This window comes from Homalodisca vitripennis, chromosome 3, assembly GCF_021130785.1.
Source record: "Homalodisca vitripennis isolate AUS2020 chromosome 3, UT_GWSS_2.1, whole genome shotgun sequence".
Lineage (NCBI taxonomy): Eukaryota > Metazoa > Arthropoda > Insecta > Hemiptera > Cicadellidae > Homalodisca > Homalodisca vitripennis.
In genome coordinates this window covers 22,954,339-22,976,646 of record NC_060209.1, presented here as the reverse complement: position 1 = coordinate 22,976,646, position 22,308 = coordinate 22,954,339, and the positions used below count along the sequence as shown (strand labels likewise).

The following is a 22,308-nucleotide window of genomic DNA, read 5'->3' as shown; positions in this document are numbered from 1 at the left end:
TATAATTTCATTTCAATAAATTATATATATATATATATATATATATTATATATATTCACTTCGGGTGTATAAAAGCAGAATTGCTTTATTATATCAATTATTAGACTTCTTGATATAAGTTCCTTTAATATTTCGGCTTTGCGTTTTTCAAAAAGGTATAATAAAAAATAATATATATATATATATATATATATATATATATACAACGAGTTTACATGCAATAAGTGAAATAATGACGCCATGACTATCACCGACAAACCGTCGATTGCCAACCTCCGTGGGACTGTCACCAATGAACAGTTGTCGACTGCCAATACTAGGGTTAAGAAATTAATTTTTTTACAAAAAAGCCCTTACAGATAGACAGATGGGAAACGAAACACTGAAGACCCATGTCCATATGGTGAAATGTGTTTGTCTTGACCAGAGCAATAATGTGATATTAGTCCAGAGTTAAGGGACACTCTGTGTAATTAACTGTTTGTATAAAATTGTATTTTTACATTAAATTTTAGGCTTAACGTGGAAACATGGCAAATAGGATACATGATTAGAAATGTGAATCTTGTGGTACTTGTGCTGCAGAGAGTTAGGAGGGTATGGTAACAATAAATAAGGACACAAACAGTTTTTCATATATACACCAAGAGGTCTATACTATATACTAACAAATATTTGTACAATAATATTCAATAACAAAATTGATAAATTTCTTTCTGGTCGCCATATTCTTCACAATTTGGTTTTTGAAATAGATGCTCTGTAACAAACAACAAATATATGTCATTATGTTTTCACATGGTTGTAAGTTGTATTAGCACTACAAGACATTTGTACTATACTGTATAAACAAACACAATGTGTTTAAATGTAATTTTTTAAACAAATATAAAAATAATGCAAGTATTATAAGTGCTGCTTGCTCCATTTTGTGGTGTAAAATTTAGTAATATTGAGATTCCAAGTAGCTAATGATTATTTAGTAGTCAGAAGTTCCAATAGTTTGTTTTTATTGAATAAAGCAATTTTTAACTTTGGCTAAAATATTCCAAAAAACTAGATCAAAAGTACATCCAAACACATACATAAAATACAGGGGCTGTCCAGAAAGTAACAGATGTTTTGACATGCCGTGGTAATGGGTGGAACTAATGCCGCCATCTTGGCGTCAAGGTGTCCCTACACTCCGTACGCAACCAGCTGTGGTTAGAATGTGCATCATGCTTATCGTAATTTGTACGGCAATGTAGTGTTGAAATGAGCGCTGCAGTTGAAAATTCCACCAGTTGTGGAGTGTGATCTGTGATAAAGTTTTTGTTGGTGAAAAATCACAAACAAAACTGAAATTTATCACCAGATTTGTGATGTGTACGGACAAGGAATAATGAGCGAAAACTGAGTGAGGCAGTAGTTTAAAATGGATGAACCAATGTTCATGATGAGCGCGACGCTATTGGTAGGCCTAGTATTGTGAGAGATAAATTGGTGGCAAAAATCAATGAAACAATCTATGAAAATCGTAATTTTAAGATTAAGGAACTCTCAGAACATTTCCCCATATTTCACGGAGTTTAATTCATGATATTGTGGTTGGTAAACTTGGTTACCATGAATTTTGTGCCAGACGAGTTCTGAAACTCCTAACAGAATACCACAAAAAACAGAGATTTGCTGTAGCACTGACACTTTTGGATGACTACGACAAAAAGTGGAAACCAAGTCTACGATTGTATTGTAACTTATGACAAGACTTTGGTAAGGCATGTCAACTGCAAAACAAAATGGAATGGGCAGTCGATGGAATTGGGACACACACGTTCGCCCAAGAAACTGAGGAAATGTCTGCAAACACTGTCAGCAAGAAAAATCCTGGCTACTGTGTTTTGGTTAAACTCATTGACTTTCTTTAACACGGCCAAACTGTCAACACAGAGAGGTATTGCCAAACACTCAGAAAACTTAAGACGAGCGATACAAAACAAGCATTAGGGAAAACTCAGCAAGTAAGTTTTGTTTCTCCACGACAACATTTGTCCACACAATCGTACCCGAGAGCTCTAGGATTGGAAGTTTTCAATCATCCCCCATACAACCCAGATTTGGCCCTGAGCGACTACCCTGTGTTCTCAGCGATGAAGACGTGGCTCGCTACACAACAATTTAACACTGACACTGAACTGCATGCCGGTGTAAACCAGTGGTTTCAACTCGCGTGAGCGGCAGATTTACACAGAGAGGGTAAAAGAAGAAAAAAGAAACACTTCTTTAAGCGAAATTAGGACCATATGGTCCTTTCTTACATTAAACCTCTTAAACAAAATTAATCTCAATAGTGCAAAATAAGACTTATTAACTAAAACAATAAGGGAGGTATTGAAAAGCATGTACCATGTTATGTTCAATGTCTTAATTTAAATATTTACGTAGAAAAATAGCCTAAGAGTTTACCTTCAACATGTAAATAGTACAAATTTTTATTTTCACTTTTTATTTTTGTTATTTCAAAATGTCTATTACTTTCTAGACAGCACTTGTAATTTTGATATAGTATAAACAAGAAGAAAATTGAAATCTACATATCTTACTGAAGAATTAGTTATAAAAATAGAAACCAAACATGAAAAAAAAACAGACTGATTATTTCTTAAAATCAGGAGAGAGATACAAAGTTCACAGAATAATAATAATAATAATGCATCTGCTTTTGTCATAACCTACAAAAATGGTGTTGTGAACTTTAGGTCTTGTATTCTCACCTGCTCTGAAAGCAACATATTAATGCTTATTGTATTTATTTTACTTTTAAATCATGCAGAAAAAACTTATAGTTTCATTATTCAGAGATTTACTGAGGTTTTGTGGACCAAACAAACTCCTTTTTTTTAATAAGTTATTACAATTGTTTATTTCTTTAACAGACTACCTAGGAGCATGTAAATTCGCAGCACTGACCATAGTGTCTGCACGTATTAAACACCACAAAACATTTCAGTTTTTATCTATCATCCAGTCGAGTCATTCGCCATTGAGACCCTTTGTGTAATAAATATAATGTACTCACGTTTGGTGTAGTTGTTTGCTGCCACTAAGTACCACGTACGGTGATTGCGTCTCCCGCTGTTTGGCTTGCAGCATGTTCAGAGTGCCCAAGGGTGTGTCTGTGCTGCTCATTTGTTTCATCAGCTGTGAGACAACATTTAAATCAAAATCCATTGACATTTGATGATTTTAAATAAAAACAGGTAACATTACGGAAATGTATCAATATTACGCTTTGACTACTAAGCCCGTAACATCTATGAGCACGTGGACTGGTTTCTTAGTCTATAATTTCGCTCTGGACTACACAATTAGTGTCTATAATTGTTGAGTAATGGCTTTAAAACTAAATTGTTTGTATCCATTAGACCTGCAGACTACACAAAAGTCTGTACTTATGTAACAGAAAACATTGTTGTCTTTTTATAAATTCCATTTTAAAATGGCCAAACAAAATTATAACAATACTTCTGTAAAATACGTAAAGTAAATAAGCAAAGTTAGTGCCAATTAGCAGAGGTCTTTGCTATTGGCATCTGATAAGTCGTAGGTGGTTAGTCGACGAATGCAGATTTTTTGTGATTCCTGACTTATGCGTGTCACAACGCTCTGGTATGATTAGTTTATTTTAACCTAGTTTGTAATTATGCGTTAGGCTAGTTATTTACCTGAAGAAGAGATCTGATTGCAGATCTCGAAACGTAGTGTTACTGATTTTTTGTTTCACTGAATGATGGCGAATGTCCGGAAAAATCCTGTTTCCTTCACAGGATTTAGATAATCCTTCATTAGATAATGATATAACTTTTTATAACTATACCAATACGAGTGTAGTATATAAGTGGTGTTTCACTAAGGATTACAAATCTTAATTTAAAGCAGTTATAAAATTGGCATGTATTTCTCTATAAAGTAGTTTAACTGGAACAAAAAGATACCACTTAAACTAAATTTACAATATTGAGAAACAATAAATACACCCAATTTCATTCTTGGATTGCTTCACTGATTCAATTACATCATATTATCATGTCAATAATATTTTCATCATATATAATTAATTTGTCTCAGTCATACAATTAAATATAATAAGAAAATCTCTACTAATCACTTTTTAAATTACTTTCTTCAGGTAAATTCTTTGTCCAATACTAGACTCACAATTTCAACACTTACCACTTCCTGTTCTCCCTTCTTCATTCTCTTCTCCACCTTGTTCTTGCCAGGCCCCTTCCCATGGAACTTATGAGACAGGTACCTGTAAGCAGGAGAAACATTAGGAAAAACTAAGGCGATTGTTAGCAACTATGTTTAACTCAATCATTTCCTAACATTAAAACTTTGTAAGGGTTAACTCTTTTAGTGCCAGACACAATCAAATCCATGTTGAAAAGTGCAGAGTTATTTTTGTGTGTTACTATGCAAAAAGTGCCTGAGGGTTTTGGACTAAAACACAAGGTTTTAGAAAAAATTCACATAAAATTTATTTTTGATCATAAAAGACTCCTTTTTACTTCTTTTTAAATTAAATGAATTACGTATCAGAAACTATTTAACATTCACATTTTTATATTAGTTTTTTTAATTACAAAATCACTATAAACAGCAACATTTCCACAGAAACAAAATAAAAATCAAGTTTGAGGTGAAATAACTATTATCAAAAAAAATTATTTTGAAATTTCAATACTTTTATGCTAAAGAGAATTCAAAAACAACCCTAAATCATGTGTAATAACCTAATAAGTACCGTAAACAAAATTTTTATATACAGTATAGTCAATTGCTGGAAATTTTTTTACTAAAACGCAAGGTTTCAAAAAAATTCACCTAAAATTTATGTTTGATTATTAAAAGCTTCTTTTTTAATTTGTTTAAAAGATAAATTAATTATCTATCAAAAAATATATAACAATAAGATGTTTTATTAAAAAAAGCTAAAAATCACTTTAGACAGTGACTTTTTTCTACGGAAACAGAATAAATCTCAGTTTAAGATAAATATTTTTTTTAAATTGTAATACCTTTATGATAAAAGAGCATTTACAAAAAACCCTAAAATCATGTGTAATAACCTAATATTGTACAATAAACACAATTATAAAAAATATATTCAAGCGCTAGAGGTTTGTTTTGCTAAAAAGCATAGGGTTTTAGAAAATATTCAGTCAAAATTTATTTTACACCATAAAAAGTTTTTTTTAATTCTTTTTGAAACTTCAATACTTTAATGATAAAATCATTTATAAACAATGCTAAATCATGTGTAATATAACATTAATTACTAAAACGAAACTCAAAAACATAAATATAACCTTATTCAGGCAATTTCCAAACAAACTCTACAACACTGTCTTCATGGACACTTGGATGTACGAGGGTCGTCCACAAAGTAACCTCCGTTTTGAAATAAAAAAATAAACTAGTTGAGATACAAAAACTTTATTATATAAATGTTAAAACTGCAGCTTTTCTCTACTTTTTCTACATATTTCACCATTACAAATTCAAGCACTTATCATATCTTTTAACAGTTTTTTAAATTCAGTCTTTTAAAAAAATCTGCCGCCTGAGAACGTAGCCAACATGTTACAGCGTTTTTGAAGCTCTTCATCACTCGCAAACCTCTGAGATGCAAAGCCACCGCTTCATGTACGGGAAAAGATGGAAATCACTGGGAGCCAAATCCGGGCTGTAGGGGGGGGGGGGTGGTGGTCAAAAACGTCCCATTTGAACTTTTTCAAAAGTTCTGTAGTTCTTTGAGCTGTATGAGGGCGGGCGTTGTCATGGACAAACACAACACCAGATGTCAGAAGACCACGACGCTTGTTTTGAATCGCTCGTCGTAGCCGTTTTAAGGTTTCACAGTAAGCTGCAGCTGTAATGGTCGTACCACGCTCCATAAATTCAACGAGTAAGATGCCCTTAGCATCCCAAAAAACTTGTAGCCATCAATTTTCTCGCTGAAAAAGATTGGCGAGCTTTCTTCGGCTTGCTTGGCGAAGCGGTATGACCCCATTGCATTGACGGACTACACCTTCGCTCATAATGTTTTGGGCCATACACCGCACTCAATTTCACGATGAATTTCAGCTGCTGTGTAACTTTTCGACCACAGAAAATCTTATTACACCACGCACTTCACACGTGGCGGGATTTTCTATCACGGCGCTCATGTTTTTACGTTGTACCAAAAGAACGCGCGATCGCACAATGCTCTCCCTTGCACAGCTAGAAGCGTACTGAACGGCTGCGCACACCGATGTGAGAATGGCGGCACTACCCCCACTACTTATCGCGCCAGGCCCAAACGGCGGTTACTTTATGGACGACCTCGTATAACCGTCACAAACATGTAAGTTTTCTTAAGTGGACTGTCATAACTTTTTTTTAATTAATTTTATTATCTAAAATAACATAGAAACATTTTAAATTGGTAAAAAACTCACAATTATATAACATAAAAAACGCTCCGCTACTCGTCACAACACCATAATCGCAATCAAGCTCCAAACTGAGAAAGTGTTGTATTTTAGTTAGTTGCTTACGTCACCTAACAGCAGTACAAAGTAGAAATAATAGTTGAAAAGGTTAATTTTAGTTCATGTATTGGCCTTTTGTATGATATCAGCCAGGATGGGATAAGTTATAGAGGTACAAAAAATTAAGTAGAAATCGTGTCGTTCTGAGACACCAGCAACTCAAGCATGTTTTTACATTGTCTCGTAGTGAAATCCCCGGCACTCAAAGGGTTTAAAATTGAAATGTTGTAAAAATAATTAAATTACTATTTTAGTATTAGAGTGAAACATGTAATAAGAGAAAGTTTGACCTTTTCATGTGTTTCAGACTTTGAATAATTACACAATTAATTATGTTTTATTCTTTGATTATAATGGTATTAAAAAGATTTCTAAGGTTGTCTGTATCTATGTTAGCAGCTACTTAAATATGCCATACAAAGTCCACTTCTCTACAAAAGTCCAGTAATTTGGGATAGTGTGATACAAAGTAACTTTGTAATAATTTTGCAGTATGTGTATATATTTAGTATAAAAAAAAAACCTCTGCAAATACCTATAAAATAGAATGGTATTCTTACATTACATTTTATGTTACGGGTAGTCTCCAAAGGTTTAATCCTGAATCTGTAAAACAACTTCTGACTTTAAAATGTTTCCCCAATGTTAAACGACTAGTCACTAGTAGTTTTTGCAGTCATCTATTTAATCAAACTTTTGCTACTGAGAATCAGATATAAGTTTGACAAATTGTATATCGGATTTATTGAGATGTTTCACACAAGTAATGTATTGTTTATTACATGATAATGTAATAAGTACGTACATACATTATACAGTTGCAATAAAAAACCTTGGTTCTTCTCAAGCACTTCGACTAAATGCAAAATAGCGGGGTTTTATCTTCTAAAAAGTTATGTTTTTAATAAAAACCTCATGGGGGAATATTTGATATATTTTGAACAGTGTACAAAAAATTGCTTTTATATTTAAAAAGGCTTTACTTTGGAATTTGTTTTATTTTCTTTTGTTTTTAATGTAAAAAAGTCCTAGACTGAAATATTAAAACATATCAACTGCATATAAATGTTCTCCGTAATGTACTAAAAAGAGAAAATATATAATATTATATATTTTACTTCAATAATAAACATTCTACTTAGGTTTTAATTTCAACAGCCAGATCCAGGGTAAAGAATGGCAGAAATTGGATTGAGATAATTTTATTTAAATCTTATGTAACCTAAAAAAAGCTATTATTAGGAATCAAAATTCAAGGATCAGGAATCAATTGTTTTAAGATTCGGAATCGGATTCAAGACTACAAAATTTTGGATTTGCCCATCACTGTATATATTACCTAGTAACATTTGGCGCAACACGATATAAAATAATTTTCTTTTAATCTCACATATTTCTTTGGTACTGAGTTAATATTCTTTTTTGGTTATATCCTAAAATGGTACAAATGGCCAATACCCTAAAACTAAAAATTAATATAAATAAGTATGCAAATATTAAGAATCAAGTAAGATAATAAGATAAGGGTGACGAGTTTTACCTGAATGCCTCCTTAGCGCAGAGAACATGTCCATTGTCATCAATGTAATCCAATTTTACATTGGGCTTGTAGCCATCCTTTTCCTTGAAGTCAGAGGTAGGACCGCAGTATCTCTCCCGACGGCCAAACTTGTCATCCTCTCTGCAATCAGTAGAATTTCTATAGTATTAACCCTATGCACTTCGAAACCAGTATTTATAATTTGTCTTTGGAGCTCGTATGACCAACTCTACTGGCTGTCACTATTTTGTCGGAAGTGCGGATTACTTTTTGCCATAATGTCATCTTAGCTCATATGTCCAGCTGCACTGGCCACTAAACATAGCAGTTATTTTATAATATTCTTTTTGTTTTATAATGAATGGTGAGTGCTGAAACCTACTGAGCAGCTTTAGTTTGAAGTAATTTTTAAGCAAAGAAGTATATTTTAAATTAGTCTATAATTCTTCTCTAAACATTGACTGTGCAATTAAGACAAATGACGCATAGTGGGCCTATACACTGAAGTGATAGAAACTTAGAACATTTTACTAGAAGACGTGTGCTAACTATTTTTGACTACACATAGGTATGTATTTTTAAAAGTTTTATTTAGTGAAAAATGTAAAACATGTCTGAGTAAAAACATAACCAAAGTCCTATTTTATAACATTCTATTTACATACCTTTGTTAACAAGATATGTATAATAACGCGTATTTAATATATATACGTTAAATTTACGTTTATCTTTGTATTAGAAAGATTCATTAAAAATAATGAATAACAAATAACACAAGGCCATGAGCATAAGAGTACTTCAAAAATTAATCTTTGAATCATCTACAAGAAATATATTTATGTGTTGTTTTGAACTGCATCATGATCCAAAACACTTGATTTATAAAATAGGTATCTAATGCTATGGCAAGTTAACTCACAGTTTTTTTTTTGTTGTTGTTTAATTAGGGCAAGAAGCTTAGATAAACCATTCAATGCACATAGGTCTAATAAGACCTCTTTGCTGTTTCCAGAGTGGTAGGATATTCAAGATTGGTGAGGAACATGGAATAAGTTAAAAAATAAATTATAAATCATAACTTGAGAAAAACTCTGCCTGTTCAGTATGTTTTAATTTTTTTTTTTAATTTGCCAATACAGCAGTTAAAAATAAACAAATCCATTAAAATATGCCTTACTGAGTATGTATGTTCCCTACACATAACGTAGAGCAATGGTGGGAAGGGTTGATTCAATACGAATGTTAAGTTCAGCTCCATTTCACCTTCCACTTAGTGCAACGTCTGAATTCTTCGCTGTGACAGATTTAACTTCTTCTTTGTTGCCAACCGTTTTGGATCTCTTCAGATGGATGTTGATTCCAGACTCCAGGAGTAGAATCTGTCACCCAGCGTTAGACTTTAGACCCTGCACTAAGTGGAAGGTGAAATGGAGCTGAACTTAACAATCGTATTTAACCCAGCAGGAATCACTTCTGGTTGGTTTATACCATCCAGTTGAACCTACCACTGGGCACAGCAAAAACTGATGTGTCACTTAAATCTGAGCAACCTTATGGATGTCCAGGAGCGGCACATCACTAAACGCAAATGTTGAGATTCTGGGGTTCAAGCGCAATTCAATAGGTCTAGTCTACTGTGGGAGATGACTGTTGGGAGTTGGTGGGGTTTGTTCCCTAACCTCAGAGGTTCTTGCTAGCCTCAATAAGGGTGTGCCACCCCCTGCCTACTTTGACTGGAGAGGCTGGTTCAGAGCTGGCCTCCCCTTCTTCTAGGGAGACATGACTTTGAGATGTAGTGCCCAAATTCTTCCTCATGGATCTCGATATGAGGCGGCCCCCTACTCCCTAACTTTACCCATCCTGAATATCCTGCCACTCCGGAAGCAGCGCAAAGGTTTTTATAGGACTAAGTGCAATTTATAAGCTTCTTAAAAAAAAAAAAAAAAAAAAATCGTATTGATTTTATATTATTATTTACTGACGTGTGAGCCTTGTCTTCAATGGAGTAATTCTGAGCCTGTAGATGCTGTAGGCGGGAAGCTGATGGCCGCTTGGTGGTTTCCTTCTCCAGGTAACCCTTGCTGACTGCCAATCGCAGGGCTCCTGCCACACCGGCTGCAAGGTCGGGTTCAGCGTCCAGTATTGGAGCTTCATACTGTGCGATATCCACCAACCGCTCATCTACACAATACACACACAATAAACACCCGATAGTCTCAACATAGTGAATATGACAAAAGTAGAACACTCATTGTAACAGTGGCCAAACCTTGACTATTAAATGCAATTGAATGATATCATAGTGGTTTGCTTACCCATTTCAACATCGTTCCAACCACTCCTTTTAACAGACGACTCCTCTTTCATCCTCTCCTGTTTTCATTTCTCTTTCAAAGTCCTGCAACAAAATCATAAACTTAAGCAAACTAAGAGAAATATATTTTTAAAGCGATTTCCTAATTGCATAGCTAATGGAATTGAAATATTAAAACCCCATGGCCATCAACTCCCGCAAAGTATGTATGTGTGTGAGAATTTTCCAAAACAGATAGGAATATTTTTATAAGAATTCGCATCTCACTTTCCAATACATCAGATGGTTATTTATAATCTGGTATCAAATTATGAAATTGCAAATGTCTGTTAAAAAGTCACTGGCGTCTGAAAGTAATTGCACAGTCTTGTACTTAAATGCACCTTTTTCACATTTTAATTTTGCGATTTGCTGTTAGATCCAAAATTAATTAAATAAAAAAACAGATGGATCTACTTTACTTCACATTCCTCCAAACTATTACTACAATTCGGAGAATTTTACATTGCATTTATCATTATGTATTTCTGTACCTGTAGTATTGCAAGTTAAGAATAGAATTAGGAATACTTGTTTACTTTATGGAGATCTTTATGCTAGTAGAGTTTTCTTACTATCTACTAAAAGAATTATTAGTAATGGTCAAATAACTAATGTAATATTGGTCTTGGATCGACTGACTGCATTCATTAATGACACAGTTGTAGTGCTAGTTGCAGCTCTGTGACAACTCTGGTAGTTTGGCGACTTGATTTACCAGCATTTCCTGAGCGTCCTCGTCTCGGTTGCCGGCCAGACCGTAGGTAGGTATGTCGCCCAGGGTACGGCAGAACTCTGCTGTGGAGTTGAGAACTATAGAGCCCCCCCCCGGTCCCCGCCTCCCCATAGCCCATCTCCTCACTCAGCACCATCCTCGCCACCTGCACAATTTTCACATATTAGGGAATGTGTGGTGTATACAATGAGAGACGGAACTGTTGCCAAAAACTGTTTAATAAATGAATGGATTAGTTGATTTCTATCAGATTTACAAACAATACATACAAGAACAGAAAAGATACACGTAATAATTATTAGTAATCAAAAGGAACAAATAAAAATAACTAAACAGGTTTCTTATAATAAATTGTCATCTTATCTGCCTAGCGAAAGGTTGCTCTAAGGAAATGGGTCTACATAGGCAATGTGGCCTGTGCATGCTGTCAAGTAAAAAAAATAATTTTGCAACAATGAGTTTGAACTATTATTGCTTGATTTAATTGATGAACCCCAACTATATGCAGCCAATCCCAATGTATTTCTTGAGTCAATGTGATGAAGTGTGTCCGGGGGGGGGGGGGGAGTTTGAGGCAGAGAGGTAGCAGTTACATTAGAAATTATGTTATTTGTGCGTTTTTTTTTTTTTTTTTTTTAATTCAAAGTCAAGGAGCAGAAAAAAATATTAGTGTGTTTAAATTTGAAGAAATATTTTGATATACAATTTGGGAGATGTAGTAGCAATTAGTAGTTGAGATCGATTTATTCACTCTAAAAGATCGAATTCCAGTACTATTGAAATAGCGGGTATTATGTGAATGTGAAACACATATAATAAAAAACATTTAATTATTACATTAATCTCATTTTAAATTAAATAGAGTAAATCCCATGATCTACAATCAATATACTTATTCTCTGAGTTGATAATCTTATTATTACTAATCATTTTCCTATAGTTCACTTAAAAGCACATTCCAGATACTTTTTCAAGCTATTTTGTTAATGTTTTATGCAACTCAAGCTTATACACAGGCTTACCAATGTAAGCCTATTTCCTATTGTAAATGTTACTATTTTAATGTATTATAAAGCATACCATTTTGTTGCAATATTATAGTCTACTTTAAATATGTACATTTTGCTGCTTTATTTCTATAAATACCAATAATAATGAAACCGTTTTTCTATAAGTAAATTTATTTTATTAATTGACTGATCATTAGAAGAGTAAATATTTTTATAATCCAGTAAGCAATTTCAATTTTACTGCTCTTTACCCAAAGAAACAGGTTCCTCAGTTTGGCTCCATCTGCATAACTGATCCAACAGAACTTCCCATGAAATGAGCCTTCCTCAGAGGCAGTGGATATTTATTAATGTCTATTGTAAAGTTGTTAAGTCTGTCTGAAAATTGAAATAGTGAAAGGCAGTTAAACAAAGAATCACATCACATATAAGCCCTAGCAGTCCTTCATTTTTTTCAGCAGAATGTTTAAACATAACATGATTATTCAAGAAGATCTTCATTGACTAAAAGAGTAAAATTTGATGGAAGATCTAGTTATTTTATTGCAGTCTTATTATGGAATTCTATTTTTAAGAATCAAAATTAGTCCATTCCTTTCAAAAAATAACATAAACCATGTCTTTTGTACAATTAATTTGTAACTTTAAATTTTAACCTAAAGAAAAAAAAATCTTACAATAAAAAAACATAGCATTGGTTGCAAACCTTGTCAGGATTATTTAAAGCTTCAGCTGCTTCTTTCTGCTTTAGTTTCCGAGCTTTTCTGAGAGCCATCTCGAGCTCATTATCGTCTTGCTCCACTTTGATATTGGACAGATCTTCATTCAGGTCTGCAAGATAAATAAAAACATTAGACAAGATACAAGTGTATGTGTGTGTGCTTAAGATTATGAGCTTCTTTTCAGGGCCATCTTCAATTCATTACCTACCCCACTGGTGAAGAGACAGTAAAAAAAGAACCTTATACAAAGGATTTAATATCATGTCAAATTGTAAGCTCTCTTAACCCATTGTGGGGTTGAAAAATTTAAGCACATGATGGGTTTCAGATCGATTAGGATTAAGCCTCAGTGTGGGAGTTTTTGTATATGTTTAAAAGGACTATTTATGTGTATGTGTGTGTGTGTGTGTATATATATATAAATATAAATATATATATATATATATATATATTTATATATAATTTCAATAAACATTGTATCGCAAAAAAGTACTTGCTCCGCCGGGACTCGAACCCGGATCTCTCACTTGCTGGGTGAATGTGCTACCATTACACCACACAGCCCTCACTTTTTACAATTCAATTATTTTGTATTTGGCTGTTTCTTTCACATATTCACCCGGCAAGTGAGAGATCCGGGTTCGAGTCCCGGCGGAGCAAGTACTTTTTGCGATTCAATGTTTATTGAAATTACATAAGGCTATTGCCATTTATACAAATATATTTATATACATTTATATATATATATATATATATATACAATTTTTAAAAGCTAAATATGAATTCTTTTTTTTATTTGATATTTTAGAAGATTACCCAAGATTTTTTCTTGACCTCACCAATTTAAGTATTTTCATAATATTTTTGTTTATTTTTGAGTTTTTTATCATTCAAAGATGGCAAATAAGAATGAATATCTAGCAACTAAAAGACCAGTAAAGTATTGGGGCTGTTAGAATATAATCGCAAATATTACTGGTTGTTGTTGTATTGTTTTATTTAATTTTAGCTGTATTAATACGTTTTCCTCAGGGACTATATTGTACTAAATGACGACATTGTACATACATTACTTGATGTTGCTGATTGTTTATAGAATTGTTATTGAAAATATATTCCAAATACAATTAAAGTAACTTATACTTATTTATTTTGTTCTTGTTATTATCCTGGAGTATTTATTTATTTTTATTAAGACTACTTTTTTTTAGAAACGTTAATTATTGCCATTGTTTTTCTTGAGAATCTTTGGTATGTTAATTTGAAATTTTTATTTATTATTTTTATATTGTTACTGCATTATTGGTGAAATGTTCGCTCTTGTAATAACACTGCATGGACTTTTACCACAAATTAATTTTTAAGAACAGCATTAGTAATTAGTATTAAGTGAAAATGCAGATAAACTCAAATAAGGTTTTTGCATTTATGAATAAAATTATTTGTAATTGTTATTATTCCACAGAATAAATAAATACAATTAGGAAAAACCTCAATATAATAATTTAGTGACCCTACTAGAATAATGACAGGTCCGGATGATGTTCTTGGCTGTCAGAGTATGAAACTACGTAGTTGTAAATCAAAATAATAATAGCAACTAAAGCCAGATTGGTGTTTAGTACACATGTAATACAGAGATGGATTTACTAATTACTAATCTTTGACCCTTACAACTCATATTGTCATATGTGGGACATAACGACGTTCTATTAATATGTTGGATGGCATCTGACATTGTAATGACGTCATTTTTACTTCATTTTCAACCTGTCTGCAATGTTTCCGATTGATGCTGTGATTGCACAACATTCTCACGAACTAATAACAACAGCTGGAGAAGGTGGAACATGCATTAGGGCAATGTGTAAGGGAAATAAGGAAAATCTGATCCTTCATATACAGACCAACTGTTATCCAATCCATCATCACAACCACCAATTGCTTTTAGGTCTAGTATTAGGCTATCATCTCTGTCACTGAAGTTTTCCAGTGTTGGTAAAAAGTAATCACCATCACTTTGTATACTTTCGTAAATACTAGAATGATCATCATTGTCTAATTCAACTATAACTTCCAAATTTTTAAAAACGTATTCAGTAACGACATTAAGTTACTGACATGAACGTGCCTGAAAATAGGTTCGGCAACAAAAGTAACAAAAATTAGCAGATGACAATCATTAAAAACATTTTGGAATAAGAACACAGTAATGTAATTCAAATGAGATGAGTCACTGTTCGACACCTAGAAGCATTGGTCCACCTTCCCAGCTGTTATTAGTTCCTGAGAATGCTGTGCAATACATCAATCAGAAACATAGCTGACTGGCTGTAAATGAAGTAAAAATTAAGTCCTTATAATGTCAGTTGCCCCCTGACATACGAATAGAACAGCAAAATCGCAATGCCAGACAAGTTGTAAGAAAAACATTAAACTACTATATGTGCTGAAAAAACACTGGTCTTTGACTTGCAGAATATTTTGAAAGATATTCTACATTTTCATTTGAAACGGAACTAACATCTTATACACAACCAATAAAACCATAAATAATCTTTAAACATCAATATACTATATTACAAATTCAAACAAACTTGTCACTGCAGTATATCATTAAATTCAATACTTATTTAATATGTAGATATTTATTTCAAATGTTATTTTCACACATTCATAAATATTTTGAAGGAAATCCAAAATACAAAAATGCTGCTCAATTAAATGAGGAATATAAAGACAAATAATACTTTTGTGAACATGCAAAAGGGATTTCCTTTATGAATGTTTTATGCAAACTTAAAATACACACAAATACAAGCTAGACAAATCTTTATCCCAATATTGTAAAATCAAGTATATACAGTAAATTAAATTCTCTTTTAACTTTTAAGTGTTAAAAATAACAAACACCAAAACACTGATAGCAATTACATTTTTCAGAGCTAGCTTCATTTAAGCAATCCTTTTTTGAAGGAATTCAACGTGTTTCTAAACTTACCTGGGACATCGTCAATATCCATTGGGTCATCACCTGGTTCCTCCTTTACCCTAACTGCCTCGGGTGGAACTTCACCATTTGTGTTAAAGCTGTCTATGTCGAAGTTATCTGGGTCAGGTTTGAGATTAACCTGTGGTGTTCGACGTGAGCCAAGCTCCCGCAGCCAGTCCTCTGTGTTGCCACCAGACGCATTGTCAACCAGCAGGTCATCAGCCTTCAGGATCTTTGATTTGCGCTCCCGAATCTTGCGTACCTGCATCAACATAAATTAATTTTATTTACAAAATTCTACAAATAACATGGTTTTTAACAAATTCAAGAATTATTTAAAACTTAAATTTCAACCAGGAATAGTTCATATTCAGAACTTACCTCTTCCCTTATTTTTATTATATTTTAAATTTTATTGTTTAATCAATATTGTTGTGAGTTTTTTCTAGGTTTTATTTTATAAATTGGTTTTTATCGACATTGCCATAAACTATCGAATACATAGCAAAAGGAATAATAAAAGGGGAGGAAAGGCATGACAGAAACAGTGCTAATAGCTCATACTCACTATACAAAATACCTTGTAATTGAACCAGCAGCTACTGAGTACAAAGGTGTACTCCAGAAAGCTATTTTGGTAACCTTGTCCTTATACCTTTCTCCGGCAATCCCGGTCTTGCACCTGAATCTTGAGATTTACGAGATATGATGATGTTATCAGCATGAAAAAGTTGCTGCCAACATACGAGGCATATCCAGAAAGTAAGTGTACTGAGGTTCTCCAAGCCGGAGGGATTTTTTTCCCCAACAAGTTGGCTACACTGCTGTGTAGCCTGATTCCTCCCTCCGAACTAGACCAGTTCAAGATCAGTACGTTGAAAATTGTCGATTTGATAATACATTTTGTGAAAAATGTCAATCTAATCTCCCGCCAAGTGTAAAATACGCGCCATCATCCGTTATCTTGTTTGGAAGAGAAAAACTTCGATTAAGGTTTATCATGGGGTAAAAACTACATATAGTGATAAAGCTATTAATTCATACGAGTGTGTTTAAGTGGTAGTGTGATCTTTAAAACAGGCATATGTCTTCCATGATGATCAGAGGGGCGGAAAGAACTTCAATTGTGACTGAAATTCTTTAAAAAATTGAAAATTTGCTTCATAAGATCACAGATTAACTGTGGCTGAACTTTCTGTGATATTTTCACAAATCTCCAGATGTCTGCTACACGAAACCATCACAGAAAATATCGGATATTGGAAACTGTCTTTGAGGTGGGTCCCAAAACAGCTGATAGACCAACACAGTTGAATCGAGTGGAGACCAGGCAAGAGGTTTTTAGATGTACAAACTCCACGGATATAAATTTCCCTGTTCCATTTTTTTGAATTATGCAGTTTTGACCTCATTATAATAAACCTCAACTAGAGTTTTCCCTTCCAAAGAGATAATGGATGGTGTCATACATATTGCACTTAGAGGGAGATTGGATTGATAGTTTTCACGAAATGTACTTAACATACTTTAAAATAAATGAACTCGAACCCGTCTCATTGCAGAGGGGAGGAATCAGGCTACAGGGCTGTCATTACTACTTTGTACTGCTGTTAGATGACGTAAACAACTAACTAAAATACAACACTTTCTTAGTTGGATCGTAACTGTGGTGTCGTGACAAGTAATTTTTTACGTTATGTAATTGGGCATTTTTATTAATTTAAAATGTTTCTATGTTATATATTAAATATTAAAATTAATTAAAAAAAAAGTGATGAAAGTAAAACTTTAAGTAAAAGATGTTTGGGCCGGTTATACATCCAAATGTCTATGAAGACAATGTTGTAGTTTGTTTGAAAATTGCCCAAGTAAGGTTATGTCTATGTTTTGAGTTTCGTTTTAGTAAGTAATGTACAAGTAAGTAAGTAGTAAGTAAGTAAAGTACATGATTTTGCAGTGTTTTTAAATGGTTTTTATCATAAAAGCAATTAAATATATTTTACAATTTTGTTTATACAATATTAGATTACTACACATGATTTTGGGTTGTTTTTAAATGCTCTTTATCACGAAAGTATTGAAATTTCAATACTTTTATTATAATAGTTATTTTAACTCAAACTTGATTTTTATTTTGTTTCCGTGGAAATGTTGCTGTCTAAAGTGATTTTTTTAATTTAAAAAATTATGTAAAAATCTGGATGTTAAATAGTTTCTAATTATATAATTCATTTACCCTTAAAAAGAATTAAAAAGGAGCTTTTTATGATGAAAAATCAATTTTAGGTACATCTTTTCCTTGTGTTTTTGCCCAAAACCCTCTGGAACTTTTCGCATAGTCACACAAAAATTAACTCAGCACTTTCCAACATGGATTTTTTTTATCTCTGGCACTAAAAGGGTTAATGTTAGCCATCCTATAAACCGTGTATGACTATCGGAGAATAAATATTTATATTATCGTGTCTAATACTCCCCTCCAACTGTTAAAGTTTTGTTGAACAAAAGGTGTATGCAAAATTATTTAAGACAATGGTTACAATGAGAACAAATATAATGTCATTGTTTGTGAAAACATTTATAGATCATATAACTACAAGACTTTTACTGCAATAACCCAGGATATTAAAACTATCATACTATATCAAACTTTATTACATCTTAAATTCTTAAATGAACAAAAGGATCAGTTTATGGTGTATAGTTATATGTCTACCTCTAAAAATAATAGTCTTTCTGTCATCCACAGCTATTCCTTCTTATAGACAATAGACAATAGACAAATATTTATTGTACAATACGTTTTCTGGTATCACAATGTAATAAAAACTGGTACATAGTCAATGATTAAAAACTACATAACTAAACTTATTCTAAAACATTATTTTCATACTTATAAAAAATAACTTTTGACACATTGATCTATAAAACATAAAAAAGAAACATTGATTAAATCTAAGGCTAAACCTATTGTAGATCTTTTGAAGATATATTTTTACTATTCGTTATCATCATAAACCATCTTCAAAGAATTCATTTATACTATAATATGTTTTTTTGACAAAGTACTTCTTTTAATTTTTTAGTAAATGTAGATAAGGGAAGTTTTTTTATATGCCTGTGGAATATTATTATATAATTTCAAGCCTAGATAAAGAGGACTAGTTTCAAATTTTTTTTAGTTTATGTGCCGGATATTGAAACAAATTACAATTTCTTGTGTGGTATCTATGATTAAATTTGTATTTTTCAAATTGATCAGGATTCTTATGTACTAATTTAAGCATTTCAAAAATGTATATACATGGCAAAGTAAGGATGTTAAATTTTTTTAAATAACGGTTTACATGTTGTTCTTGAGTTGCAATGACCTATTGTTCTAATAATTGACTTTTGACTAATAAAGAGTTTTTTGCACATCTGAGCAGTTACCCACAAAGTAATTCCATAACTCAACATCGAGTATACATGGGCATAATATACAGCTTAAAACCAACTTCCAAAGATGTTATTCGAACTAGTATACTCAAAGCATATCTGGTTGAATTAAGTTTCTTATTTAACATATTGATATGGTTGGAAAAATTTAATTTAGTGTCTAAATGTAGCCTATGCCTAAAAATTTTACTACGTGTGTATTATTACTAAACCCTTTACAAAAATTATCATTTCTTAATTTAAAGCGTAATGTATTAGTCTTGTCTCGATTTAACAACAGACCGTGAGTAAGGAAAATTTTGTGAAGTTTGTCAATGACATCTTTGGTGTCAAGTTCTAAGTCACTTAACATTTTCCGTCTAATTAAAGCAGTTGTATCATCTGCATATAAAAAGAGGCTACAAACTTCTTTAGGAAGGTAATTTGGCAGGTCATTGACATAGATAATGAATAACAATGGGCCTAATATTGACCCTTGGGGTACATCATGTTTTACATCTGCCCAATTAGAATAATATTTTCCTGATTTATTAGTAATAACTGTCCTCTGTTTACGGTTAAATAAATAAGAATATAATAGTGTAAGAGCTGTGCCTTTGACACCCATTCTTCTTAACTTTGTCAGCAAAAGTGTGTGGTTTACACAATCAAAAGCCTTAGATAAGTCACAGAAAACTCCTGCAGTGTAACTTGACTCATCCAAGGCTTCAATGGTACTGTTTACGAAAGAGAAAAGAGCTGCTTGTGTACTAGAATTTTTTCTAAAGCCATACTGCTCTATACACACTGACTAAATAATGTGAGTGTCAACTTATCAACCATATATTATCTATGTTTTACCTTTTTCTTGGGCTTCTTGAACTTAACCATCTCTTGTTCGGTGTGTAGTAGTCTGAGGCCAGCTGAAGGGCTGGCGTCACAAGGCTCTCAACTCTCTTATGCAACTGTAGTTTGGATTTAACCTGCACCTTCTTCTTCTGCATTTCATCGACACCTTCAAAAAATCAAGACTGTTAACTTAACACCCAAATTAAATAACAAGATTGCTTAAAAAAACATCAATACATAAATTTTAGAACAAGGAATGTCGATTCAAATTTTAAATGATTCATCGTTTTATAATCTGTTATTATTACAAATTGTTGGAGGCTAATAAATAAAGGCTTAAAAGGAGAACAAACCCATAATAATTTTAAACTTTATATAATTACTTATAGGGATTATAGTCCACAATGTAGATACCACTTGCATATGAACAATAACTGATTAATTCAATTTTAATTTAACTGAAACTTTTGTTAAAACTTAAAATTTAAATTATTCATTACAATTTATTGCAGATTTAGAATTTGTTAGTTTTATCACTTTATTTTTAAATGCATAATGCCTTTTTAACCCTATTTTTGTTACATTAGTCTGCATTTTTTAAATGATTAAATATTGCTGAGAAAGATTTTCACTAAAATGTTTCTTTTTTACATGAGCTTTAAACCAGGTGCCATGTTACTGTAAGTATACATATGAAAAATATTAATGAAATTTAATTTTATGAATAATTAATTATTTTAGATCGTTAACAAAGAATTCTGCAGTATTAAACAATTAAATTCATTAAACACTATCTTTTATGGAAGACAACTGCTCCATGTTAAACAACTGCAATATAACAGGTTTTATGTGCAATAAATGACAACTGATGCTGAATCTGAGATCAGATTGATCTTTAGGAAACTCCTATTGGGTTTAGTTTGTAAGGCCACAATTCCAACTGTTCCATGTTACAAATACTGTAATACTACACATGTTATTTGCAATAAAATTACTTCTGATGTTGAATCTGGAATCAGATTGATCTTTAGGAAACTCCTATTGGGTTTAGTTTGTGAGGCCACCAATTCCAACTGTTCCATGTTACAATACTGTAATACTACACATGTTATTTGCAATAAAATTACTTCTGATGTTGAATCTGGAATCAGATTGATCTTTAGGAAACTCCTATTGGGTTTTAGTTTGTGAGGCCACCAATTCCAACTGTTCCATGTTACAATACTGTAATACTACACATGTTATTTGCAATAAAATTACTTCTGATGTTGAATCTGGAATCAGATTGATCTTTAGGAAACTCCTATTGGGTTTAGTTTGTGAGGCCACCAATTCCAACTGTTCCATGTTACAATACTGTAATACTACACATGTTATTTGCAATAAATTACTTCTGATGTTGAATCTGGAATCAGATTGATCTTTAGGAAACTCCTATTGGGTTTAGTTTGTAAGGCCACAATTCCAACTGTTCCATGTTACAATACTGTAATACTACACATGTTATTTGCAATAAATTACTTCTGATGTTGAATCTGGAATCAGATTGATCTTTAGGAAACTCCTATTGGGTTTAGTTTGTGAGGCCACCAATTCCAACTGTTCCATGTTACAATACTGTAATACTACACATGTTATTTGCAATAAATTACTTCTGATGCTGAATCTGGAATCAGATTGATCTTTAGGAAACTCCTATTGGGTTTAGTTTGTGAGGCCACCAATTTCGCATACAAAATGACACTTTTATTTTGTTGTACAGTAGAGCATCAAGAATTCAGACTTCAAAAAATCTAAACTGTACATATTTCCAGAAAAATCCATTACATTAAGTATTGTATTAATTTAGCTTAAACTGGCCAAGCACTATGGATTCGAGTTGTGTGTGAATTGTGTGTTGCGTAGAGTGGTGTGATGGAAACAACCGTTTTTTTCCTTAGGTATAAAATTTAATTTAAAAGTGACGAAAAAACAGTTGAATTGGATAAAATCAAAATGAAAATGACATTCAAGAAGCAGGGCTTGTTCATTTCTGAAACATTTGCCGCAGCAGACACTGATGTCAAGGCTTTTAAAATAAAGTGAGAGCACACCAGCTAAATTTGTGT

General features: G+C 32.5%; 1 protein-coding gene across 1 annotated transcript in view; it reads right to left on the bottom strand.

The window, feature by feature from the left end:
- Nucleotides 1–657: 657 nt before the first annotated feature.
- The window catches only part of LOC124358114 (U4/U6.U5 tri-snRNP-associated protein 1-like), a 59,073-nt gene continuing 37,422 nt past the window's right edge, over nt 658–22,308 (bottom strand). Inside the window, 13 exon segments of the mRNA XM_046810407.1 lie at nt 658–760; nt 3,062–3,183; nt 4,216–4,297; nt 8,122–8,262; nt 10,104–10,302; nt 10,437–10,501; nt 10,503–10,519; nt 11,193–11,303; nt 11,305–11,355; nt 12,927–13,051; nt 15,944–16,196; nt 20,213–20,254; nt 20,257–20,366. Coding sequence (XP_046666363.1) covers nt 733–760; nt 3,062–3,183; nt 4,216–4,297; nt 8,122–8,262; nt 10,104–10,302; nt 10,437–10,501; nt 10,503–10,519; nt 11,193–11,303; nt 11,305–11,355; nt 12,927–13,051; nt 15,944–16,196; nt 20,213–20,254; nt 20,257–20,366 — 1,346 coding nt within the window. The 3' untranslated portion in view covers nt 658–732.